Source organism: Capricornis sumatraensis, chromosome 2 (genome assembly GCF_032405125.1).
Source record: "Capricornis sumatraensis isolate serow.1 chromosome 2, serow.2, whole genome shotgun sequence".
Lineage (NCBI taxonomy): Eukaryota > Metazoa > Chordata > Mammalia > Artiodactyla > Bovidae > Capricornis > Capricornis sumatraensis.
This window is the reverse complement of record NC_091070.1, coordinates 116,625,055-116,637,198: the sequence shown is the minus strand read 5'-3', so window position 1 is coordinate 116,637,198 and position 12,144 is coordinate 116,625,055. Positions and strand designations below refer to the sequence as shown.

Below are 12,144 nucleotides of genomic sequence, written 5' to 3'. Positions count from 1 at the left end.
GAATTGACTAAATATGTAAAGGTAAAATATATATTTTGATAAATGAGTATTTATCATAAAATGTAAAATTTCTTTGAAACTCATTTCTCTGAGGAGATAAGGAAACATGATTTCATTAAATTTTTTAAAAAAATATTATTTTCTACCTACTCCACTGATGACAGGATGCATTATTGTTTTACTTGTTTAACTATTCTAGTCACGTAACTAATGGCAAAGGCAGAGCTGAATGTAGGCCTGGCTGACTTAAAGCCATGCTCTTTGTTTACATGATGCTAGAAGTGGCCTGTTCCAAACAGCTGACAGGCCTCACTCTGTACCCCAATCATAAATTATCTGAACAACAAATTAACACTGTCCGCAAAAAAAAATTCAGTCCTGTAACAGCCTGATGTTAAATCTTGTTTCACAGGAAAAAAGCCCACTACTTAGTTAGGTTTTTCCATTATTTACTTAATTTATAGACCACTGAGTACAGATTAGTCTTAGCAAGAAACTAAAGTGGGGATTTAGAGTGAAAATCTTTATTTAAATTAAGGGATTTCCATTCTGGACCTCTTAAACACTATTCATGCCAGATAGCTAACATAAATATTGGCCTATCCATCATTCATCTCATCTCCCTTGGAGTTAACTGACTCTATCACCCCCCTGAAAAGTTAGAACTTCTTCCAAAAATGTGAGTTATCAGTTAGCCAACTTCCCATCCAGAGGAAAACCAGTGAGACCAAAATAGTCATGTTTCCCTTTACATGGAACTTTTTAAATTACCTCTATTTTCAAAGCCTGTTTATCACTAGCAGAGTCTACGAAATAGCTAAATCTGTTGAGAATCTTCTTCCACTGTCATGATTTCACTACTAAAAGTAAAAGGCTCTTTCAAAAGAACTTTGGTAGTAAGCCCAAAGAATATGGAACTTACTCTTACCTTTCTTAAGTAACCAACAGTACAGTTATCTAGCTGAGAATTAAATCTTGTAATGTTGTGTGTGCTGTGCTCAGTCACTCAGTCATGTCCGATTCTTTGTGATCCCACGGACTCCTCTGTCTATGGAATTTTCCAGGCAAGAACACTGGAGTGGGTAGTCATTTTCTACTCCAGAGGGTTTTCCTGATCCAGGTGCCCGAAAGGTAGAAAGGTATGCTTGTAACGCTATGTTGTAGTTAAACTATTCTCTAGCCACCCAATACAGAATAACTGAAGCAAACTAATCTTTATTGCATAACTTGTCTATCCTTGCTGCTTTAAATACATTGCTGGTGCTGGGCCTTCTGGGGAGAAAAAAGGAACTAAATAATCATAACACAGAGAAGAGCACCATAGTCAAGAGAGTCACCGGTGAAGAGGATGCTAAAAGTACAGGATCAACATCTTACTATACAAGTAAGTTGTTCTTGAAAAAAAAAAATTCTCTTCTTACATTCATAACTTATTCTGATTTCTCCTTCTTTTCTTTCATTTATATATCCAATATTTATTAACCTTCTATTAGGCACCAAGCCCTGGAAAATCAAAGGAGAAAAAGAAAAACAAATGATCCTGTTCTCCTGAAGCTTATAATCTAGTGAAGGAGACAGATTAGTAAATGAGTAAATAAATACAGCAATTAAAGATGATAGAAAAATAAACAGGGTGCTATGATATAGAATTGATATAGAGCAAAGAATCCTATTCAGTAGGACAATCAGGAAAATAATTTTAAAGAAAACAGTATTTAAGCTGGTACTGACATTTAGCCTGTACTCATAGGATAAGAAGAAATCCACTGTGGGAAGATCTTTTTGGGTAAAGGTAATAATAAGCAAAATGCTCTTTTGGCTATAAAGAGCCTGGAATGGTCTAGAATCTGAAAGACCAGCATGACATAATACAGTGAATAAAGGAAATCTGGGAAACAGCAGAGGCAGAATAATGAGGTAGTCAGGAACCAGATCATTCCCAAGTGTTGGGATAAGGACTTTATAGTTTAATGGTGAGCCACTGGAAGGTTTTAAATATGATTTAAATTATAAAATGACTCTTCTTTTTACTGTGTAGAGAGTGGATTGGAAAAGAGTAAGAATGAAAGTAGACAGATCTATTAGAAGGCTACTGCAATGGTAACAGTGGCAAAAGATAATAGTGGTATGGACCTGAAAAACAGCAATGGGATTTGAAGAGAAGCAGGATATATTCAAGGATGAAAATAACAGAACTTGGAGATGGAATGGGTGAGGAGTTGAAAGAATGAAAGAAATCCAGGATGACTTCCAGGTATACTTTACTTATCTGATTAAGATTCTGGAAGGTATTATTATTGGAATGCTAAACAAAGACTTGACATTTGCTCCAAAAATAAACAGAAAGATAAAAACTTGATCAATTTTCAAGAATATAAATGATCAAAAAAGCAGTGGGTCTTTCCCTTTTGATTATTACATATCCACAAATCATCTCCCTTTGAACACAGAAAACATTAGAAACTGAAGTAATGAAGTAGTTGGGTTTTCCTAGAGGACTCACTTAGAGGATCAAATGTTACACATGGAGTGTTGTTTATTGACACTTCAGTGAATAAGACTTATGTTATTTTGACCCCTAGAAAGCAAAAGAGTTTGCAAAATTCTTCAGAGTGACTATAAATTAAATGGTAAAGACCTGACCTCCTGGAGATATAGAAATAATGAGAACACAAAGACATTAATTACACTTCACCTAAACTCAAGAAATACCATTTCTTTTCGGCAATATATTGTGTATACTGAGTACTCACCAACATGAATGGGAGCTGGGAATAATCCATATTCATGTTCTCCTGGAGTGTATTCCAGCTTCTCTTTCTTTAATTGGATTAGTCGGCTCTTTGGGCTGTGATTAGAAAAGAATGGAAAACAGTCAAAGGCAAGAGAATTTCCTCTTGTAAAATACAGAAAAAAAAAATCACTCTATCAAGCATTTGTTTTAGTGGTAATCATTTGTAGAAACGTTGAATCACTATGTTGCACAGCTGCAACTAACAGAGGGTTGTAGGTCAATCATACTCTATTTAAGAAAATGCAATACTGGGCTTCCCTGGTGGCTCAGTGGTAAAAAATTCACCGGCCAATGTAGGTTTGATCCCTGATCCAGGAAGATCCTACATGTCGTGAAGCAACTAAGCCCATATGCTACAACTGTTGAGCCTGCACTCTAAAGCCTAGGGACCTAAACTACAGGGCCCACACACCAAAACTACTGAGGCCCGCATGTCCCACACTCTGTGCTCTGTGAAAGAGAAGCCACTGCAACGAGAAGCCTGTGCACTGGAACAAGAGTAGTCCCTACTTGTTGCAACTAGAGAAAAGCCCTCACAGCAATGAAAACCCAGCACAACCAAAGATAAATAATAAAATTTAAATGAGAGAGGAAAAAAAAAAGAATGTAATGCTGTTTTGAGTTAAAAATCACCTTTATAAATATAATAAAGAATGCACTTGGCTTCACAGTAATTTATGCAAAAATATTAGTTAACAAAATGTTGTTGACACTGTTCAGTCACAAAGTCATGTCTGACTTTGAGACCCCATGAACTGCAGCATGCCAGTTCTCCCTGTCTCTCACCATCTCCTGGAGTTTGCCTAAGTTTATGTCCATTGAATTTCATAAAGCAGCAAAAATTCCAAATTCACAATTCAGAGTGATAATTTTTAAAAGTCTATCTACAAAACAAATGTATTTCCTTTTTCTATAATTTCAAACCCAAACTAGTCATTTCATGTGACTCTCCTAATTAGGGACAAAGAAAATAAGCAGTAACAAATGGTTTATATGCAAGAAACTATTCTGATTTGTTCTACATGTCAAAAATAGATAATTTATATACATACCTGGTTGGTAAATAAAATTGGGGGGGGGGGAGGAGTATTTGTTTTAACAGTGACTTACTTTCATATATTTTTAAAATCTAAATTTTTGGAATTGCCTTATATTAATTATACTTAAGAAAGAACCTCATTAGCATTCTCCAACAGTTTTGCAGAAGGAACCTAAATTTCAGATATGATCATGACTGCTGTATATTTGCTTAATGGTTTATAAAAAGTACTTTCAGATATTATCATTTATGTCAATCCCATGAAATAGGCAAGAAATGTTTGATAGATTTGAAAACTGATGCTCTACAAAGCTGATTTACTGCCTAACTGGTAAAGAGATTCAAGATAAAAACCTCAGTTTCTTGCTAAATTCCTATTCAATTCCTATTCTTCTTCTTCTTCTTCTTCTTATTTTTTCCTATTCTTATTGTTTTATTCTATCATGTTTCATCATCTTTTACTTCTTCCACTCATCTTATTGGGTCCGTGTTCCTAATGATTGTTGTGAGATAAAAATCTCAAGCAGATATATAAAAAGGAAAGGAAGAAAAGAAGGGAGAAAAAAGAAAATGAGATAAAGAAGAGGGACTCATTCAGTCGACTCTGATTTTATTTAGGCTTAAAGTTCTAGTAAATAAGGCAAGGTAAATATATTTCTTTCATGAATTATGACGTACTACCTTTCTCCAAACAAGTCTAGTCTATTGTATCTTGTAACAATTAGGTATGTGTATATACACATTTTGCAGATGAGAAAACTGAGGGCCAAAAATTAAGTTATTTGAAGAACCCAAAGTTCTTATTAGAAGACTGGTTCTTTCTAGTGAATCCATCATTTATTTATTCAACAATTACTGAACACTCATTAAGTCCAGGCCTTGTTCCAAGTGCTGAGAAACAATGGGGAATAAGACAGTTTACCTGGGTAGGCATACAAAAAGGAAACAAGAAAAACTAATAAAACTAGGAAAAAAAAAACCAGAAAATAATAAATGCTAGGCAAATAATTAAAATGTGAAGAATAGCAAGTTATTTGGGAAGGCTTTTCTGAGGAAGTAACATTAAGCTAAAATGTAAATGTTACACTCAGGAGAGGATCTGGAAAATAGAGAAAAATCAGGCAGAGGATATAGCTGGAATAAGACGAAAGTTTAAATGAGATTGGAGAATTAGAAGAAATAAAAGGAGACTGAAGCAGTCCAGGTGAAGTTAGAAACTATGAAGTTTAAAGGCAGTGGTAAAAAGTTTGGGGGACAGTTACAAAGAAGGAAAGCAAAGATACTAGACTGTTCTACTTACATCTAAATATCACTTTTCTCATTTAAAAAAATGACCCAGAAAGTGTTTTGTGACCAGAAATATGAATATTTTAACCAATCAAAATCTGTATTTCTTTACTGTGAAAGTCAAGAAGATCAGGAAAACAACTGTGTCTAGAACCAAGCACTCTGTATGAAAGAAAATTTGGTTTATACTTTATTAGATTTAAGATTTAACCAAACTAATTAAACAGATAACATAAAAGCTTTCATTTAGCTAACACAGGAATGGAAGCAAAACTAGTATTTTACCCTGGTGCCAAAAGGGTCAGCAAGCATACAAGGGGCAGTAGTTGTGAAAAAGTATACTTGGCACCCTGAAGTTAACAAACAAAACCACACACACACACACACACACTCCTGCAGGGTCACCTTCAATGTTTTACTCCTTCAAATAAATGAAACCTTGAATGGAAAAAAAAAAAAGTGATACTGTTAGTGGATCAGCTGCGTAAGACTCTTTGTGACCCCATGGACCGTAGCCAGCTATGCTCCTGTCCAGGCAAGAACACTGGAGTGGGTAGCCACTCCCTTCTCCAGGGAATCTTCCCAACCCAGCGACAGAACCTGGGTCTCCTGGACTGCAGGCAGATTCTTTACCATCTGAGCCACCAGGAAGATCCCAACCAAAACCCTGAATACATCCCATCAATTACAGTCTCCCTAAAAGAATCAAAGTTGATTCCCTGATTTTGCAATGCTGATATCTAAGATGAATGACATCATCATGGATAAGATAATCATGTGAGAAACTGTTTTCCTAGTTCTTAGTTAAGTCTGATTTTGGTTCTAAATTAGACATAATCATTTATTTCCCTGTTGGTTACAACACGGAAGGAGCTCTGTTTTAAATACTCTGCTCCATGATATTAACAGAGAGAGTTTAGTCATTTCTGTCCATTTGTCTTAGAGATTCTGAACACTCCTGGCATCTTCTGTGGTATTCATTTCTGTGCCACTATCAGTTTAAAGTAATGCTCAAAATTCTCCAAGCTAGGCTTCAACAGTACGTGAACCGTGAAATTCCAGATGTTCAAGCTGGTTTCACAAAAGGCAGAGGAATTAGAGATCAAATTGCCAACATCCACTGGATTATCGAAAAAGCAAGAGTTCCAGAAAAATGTCTACTTCTGCTTTATTGGCTATGCCAAAGCCTTTGACTGTGTGGATCACAACAAACTGTGGAAAATTCTTCAAGAGATGGGAATACCAGACCACCTGACCTGCCTGCTGAAAAATCTGTATGCAGGTCAAGAAGCAGCAGTTAGAACAGGACATGGAACAACAGACTGGTTCCAAACAGCAAAAGGAGTACATCAAGGCTGTATACTGTCACTGTGCTTATTTAACTTCTATGCAGAGTACATCATGAGAAACACTGGGCTGGATGAAGCACAAGCTGGAATCAAGATTGCTGGGAGAAATATCAATAACCTCAGATATGCAGATGACACCACTCTGATAGCAGAAAGTGAAGAGGAACTGAAGAGCCTCTTGATGAAAGTGAAAGAGGAGAGTGAAAAAGCTGGCTTAAAGCTCAACATTCAGAAAACAAAGATCACAGAATCCGGTCCCATTGCTTCATGGCAAATAGATGGGGAAACGGTGGAAACAGTGGCTGACTTTATTTTTTTGGGCTCCAAAATCACTGCAGATGGTGACTGCAGCCATGAAATTAAAAGACGCTTACTCCATGGAAGAAAAGTTATGACCAACCTAGACAGCATATTAAAAAGCAGAGACATTACTTTGCCAACAAAGGCCATCTAGTTAAAGCTGTTTTTCCCAGTAGACATGTATGGATGTGAGAGTTGGACTATAAGGAAAGCTGAGCACCGAAGAATTGATGCTTCTGAACTGTGGTGTTGGAAAAGACTCTTGAGAGTCCCTTGGACTGCAAGGAGATCCAATCAGTCCATCCTAAAGGAGATCAGTCCTGAATATTCATTAGAAGGAGTGATGCTGAAGCTGAAACTCCAGTACTTTGGCCACCTGATGTGAAGAACTGACTCATTGGAAAAGACCCAGATGATGGAAAAGACTGAGGGTGGGAGGAGAAGGGGACGACAGAGAATGAGATGGTTGGATGGCATCACTGACTCAATGGACATGAGTCTGAGTAAACTCTGGGAGTTGGTGATGGACAGTGAGGCCTGGTATGCTGCAGTCCATGGGGTTGCAAAGAGTCGGACACAACTGAGCAACTGAACTGAACTGAACCCAAGAGCTCTGACAGAGATATACAATGAGATTGTTATTTTCATGCCTGCTAGTGTAATATCCCATGGATATTGGGATCAATGAGAGATTTCCCACTAATCAAGGAGAGATTTCCACATTCAAGTCTTATCATTTAAGAAATGCATTTCATAAGGCTACAACTGCACAGACAGTGATCCTCTGATGGAACCAGGCAAAGGAAACTGAAAACCTTCTGTAAAGATTCCAGATCCCATTAAAAACATTCATGGTTCACAGGAGGAGGTCAAAATGTCAACATTAATATAAGTTTGGAAGATACAGCCAACCCTCACGGATGACTCTGAGGGGTTCAAGACTTCATTGTAGGTAGTGTACTACAGATGTGGTGGAAGCAGCAAGAGAACTAGAATTAGAAGGGGGACCTGAAGCTGTGACTGAACCGCAATCTTACACGATTTTCACAGATGAGGAGTTGCTTCTCACAGATGAGAAAAGAAAAGTGGCTTCTTGAGATGGAATCTACTCCTGGTGAATATGCTGTGAAGATTTGGCTGAAATTAGAATATTACATAAACTTAGTTACTAAGGCAGCAGCAGGATTTGAGAGGATTGATTCCTATTTCAAAAGAAGTTCTGTGGGTAAAATGTCATTGCATGAAAAAAAAAAAGAGTACTGCATGCTGCAGAGAAATCATTCGTAAAAGGAACAAAGATATAGCAAACTGCATTGCTGCTCTGTCTTCAGAAATTGCCTCAACTGCTCCAAACTTCAGCAGCCAACACCCTGATCAGTCAGCAGCTGTCAACATAAAGGCAAGACTCTTTGACAGCAAAAAGATTACAACCTGTTGAAGACTCAGATGATGGTTGGGATTTTTTTGACAATATAATACTTTTAATTCAGGTATGTACATTTAAAAAAGACATAATGCTACTGCACACTTAACAGACTACATTACAGTGTAAACGTAACTTTTATCTGCACTGGGAAACAAAGCCTCCGTGTGACTCCCTTTACTGCAACAGTCACTTTATTGCAGTGGTTTGGAACCAGACCTGGAGTATCTCTGTTACATGCCTGTATATATAATGTCAAGTGCTTTTTATGCTCTTCAGAAAAAGAACCTATTTTCCTTTTATGTGGGAAAAACCCAGTGCTTCCTTGCTATTTCTTTCCTGTGTGCCTCCTTTTACACAGAACATGACTGCTGACGCCTCTAGTCATCATATGTGTGGAAGTTTTTCACCACACCAACAAATTCTCTTTATACCAGCTTGGTGTCCTAAAATTAACTTAATTCTAACACTATCCACCTGGAGACACTGTTAAATCCCACAGGTTAAGGGCTCAGTCCCAAAAGACTGCCATCACTCAATTTCAGATGACAGCTGAAAACAGTAAGTTCCCAGGTTACCCACAAGTTATGTCCTACAAACTGGAGGTCCCCATTACCTCTTCTCTCAGGTTGGATTAATTTGCGACAGCCCTAACCTCTCTGGGTGTATCACTGTCCTTGTACTTTCAATTGCTCAGCAACCTGGAAGCTCTCTGAACTCTATACTATTAGGATTTTATGGAGGCTTTATCTTTTTTTTCCCTTTCTTCCTATTTTTATTGGAAGATAACTGCTTTACAAAAGCAAAAGATATTAAGAGGTTGCAAGAATATACAGAAGAACTGCACAAAAAAGGTCTTAACCCAGATAACCATAACAGTGTGGTCACTCACCTACAGCTAGAAATCCTGGAGTGTAAAGTCAAGTGGGCCTTAGGAATTACTATGAACAAAGCTACTGGAAGTGATGGCATTCTAGCTGAGTTATTTCAAATCCTAAAAGATGATACTGTTACAGTGCTGCACTCAACATGCCAGCAAATTTGGAAAGCTCAGTAATGGCCACAGAACTGGAAAAGGTCAGTTTTCATTACAATCTCAAAGAAGGGCAATGCCAAAGGATGTGCAAACTGTCATATAATTACACTCATTTCACATGCTAGCAAGGTAATGCTTAAAATCCTCCAAACAAGGTTTCAACAGAACGCGAATCATGAACTTTCCAATATAGAAGCTTTTACCTCCAGATGTAGAAAGCAGAAGAATAAGAGATCAAATATCCGACATCTGTTGGGTCATAGAAAAAGTAAGAGAATTCCAGAAAAACATCTACTTCTGCTTCACTGACTATACAATAGCATTTGACTGTGTAGATCATAACAATCCATGGAAAATTCTTCAAGAGATGGGACTACTAGGCTACCTTACCTACCTCCTGAGAAACCTGTATGCAGGTCAAGAAGCAACAGTTAGGACTGGACATGGAACAACAGACTGGTTCCAAATAGTGAAAGGAGTATGTCAAAGCTGTATACTGTCAGCCTGCTTGTTTAACTTATACCCAGAGTACATCATGCGAAATGCTAGGCTGGAGGAATCACAACCTGGAATCCAGACTGCTGGGAGAAATATCAATAACCTCAGAAATGCAGATGATACCATCCTAATGGCAGAAAGTGAAGAGGAACTAAAGAGAAAACCTATAATGTAAAGGGAGTTAAGTAATCTCTCGGCAGGTCAGGAACATTGAGAAATACGAGGGTTTTAGAGTAAGAGGTTTTTCCAACAGTTATAGGTCCTTCATGTGAAATTTGATAGAGGAGAGTTGGAAGGCTTTTGATTCCTCACCTTGGTAGGTGAGTTTATAAGGACAATAAAACACTTTTGACACAAAAGTAAAGCATGTTGCTCAAGCTGCTGTAATCATATTACAAGAGGTTTTTGCATTGTATATTAATCAACATATGTAAATAAAACTGGTCTTAAAGGCCATTACATCAAAGTAATGAGATTTAATCCAATAACACATAAAAAAGATTATACAACAAGATCAACCTGGATTCATTCCAAAGTCACAAGGATGGTACAACATAATCAATGTGATATATCACATCATCTCTAAAAGACAAAAACCACATGATCACTGCTAAGACGCAGAAAAAGCATTCAGTAAAATTAAACATCCATTCACGATAAAAACTCTTACCAAAGTGGGCACAGAGGGAAAATATCAACATAATGAAAGTTATTTATGACAAGCCTACATTCACTATAATGTTTGACACTGAAAAGCTGAAAGCCTCGCCACTAAAATTTGTAACAAGACAAAGTTGCCCACTGTTACCACTTTTCTTCAACATAGTATTGGAAATCTCAGCAACATCAATCAGATAAGAGAAAGAAAAGGTATTCAAATTGGTAGGGAAGAGGTAAAATTGTCATGAGATGCAGATGACATGATATATCTATATATAAAGACTCCATACAAAAACTACTAGAACTGGTAAGTGAATTCATTTAAGGTAGCATGATACAAAACTCTCCAAAATATGCAGAGAGCTCATACAACTCAATAACAAAAAACCAAACAATCTAATCAAAAAATGAGCAGATGATCTAAATAGACATTTCTCCAAAGAAGAAATAAAAGATGACACAAACAGATATACCATGTCCTTGGACTGGAAGAATCAATATTGTGAAAATGTCTTCCCAGAGAAATTGAGATTCAATGCAATCCCTATCAAATTACCAGTGGCATGTTTCACACAATTAGAACAAAAAATTTTACAGTCTGAATGGAAACAAATGAATAGCCAAAGCATTATTGAGAAAGAAATACAGAGGTGGAGAAATCAGGCTTCATACTATACTACAGACTTCAGGCTATACTACAAAGCCATAGTCATCATAACAGTATGGTACTGGCACAAGAATATTTTAATACCTGGATCCCACTTGCAAAACTTTTAATGGAATTATATATATGTGTGTGTGTGTATTTACATATATATATGTGTGTGTATTTTTTGTCTCTAGTCTTCCTATAACAAAGATAAGCTTCATTAATCTTGTTTTTGTTATTGTTGCTGGTTGATTATAGAAATGACTCAGAACAAGTTTTAAATGCTAATGGATTATCAGACATTGTTCATAGTAAATGGTGGAGAAACAACTTGGGAATTCATAGATTAGAACATGCACTAGTTTTAAGTCATTTGGTGACAAAGGTATCTTCCACAGTGTAGTTGGAATTCAAAAAGCAAATGAAAGCCGCACCTAGCAACCTGCACTATACTTTCAGTGAATAGACAGCAACTAAAATTCTGAATAGGATTCTACAACCTTTGTTACATTAGCTAAAGATAACATTACTAAGATGTTAAAACACAAACCAAAGTCAAGCTGAGTAGACTGTTCATCAAAGACAAAATGGAAAAAGATTAAAAATGGGAAATCAACTATATATTCCTAAATAGAACACTGAAAAGCTAAGAAATCAAAAGCTATACCTGTCATAATGTGTGTGTGCTCAGTTGCAGTCGTGTCCCACTCTTTGAGACTCTCTGGACTGCAAACCATCAGGCTCCTCTGTCCATGGGATTTTTCCAGGCAAGAATACTAAGTGTGTTGTCATTTCCTACTTTAGGAGATCTTCCTGGCTCAGGAACTGAACCAGCGTCTCTTGCATCTTCTGCATTGGTAGGTGGAGTCTTTACCACCGTGCCACCTGGGAAGCCCCACTTGTCATAATACTGTTTACAAATTTAGCTACCCATGTGAATGGTCATTTATATATGAAAATTGTGAACCTATCACTTATATAAGAGAACTATGAACAAAAGGCAACAAAAGAGTTGTGAGGCAAAAAATTATCTGGATTTATAGATGATCTTTAAGAAATAAAATACTGTCATTGTAAATTTTTTCACTTGGATTCAAGGCAGAAAAGAA

The 12,144-nt window shown here is 36.8% G+C and overlaps 1 protein-coding gene across 2 annotated transcripts in view; it reads right to left on the bottom strand.

Moving 5' to 3' along the window:
* The window catches only part of ASH1L (ASH1 like histone lysine methyltransferase), a 179,339-nt gene that overhangs the window by 53,391 nt on the left and 113,804 nt on the right, over positions 1–12,144 (bottom strand). Inside the window, exon 6 of one of the 2 annotated variants that reach the window (XM_068963887.1) lies at positions 2,743–2,848. In XM_068963887.1, the coding sequence (XP_068819988.1) occupies positions 2,743–2,848 (106 nt within the window). The remainder of the gene's footprint in view (positions 1–2,742; positions 2,849–12,144) is intronic. The other variant, XM_068963888.1, reaches the window with a different exon arrangement.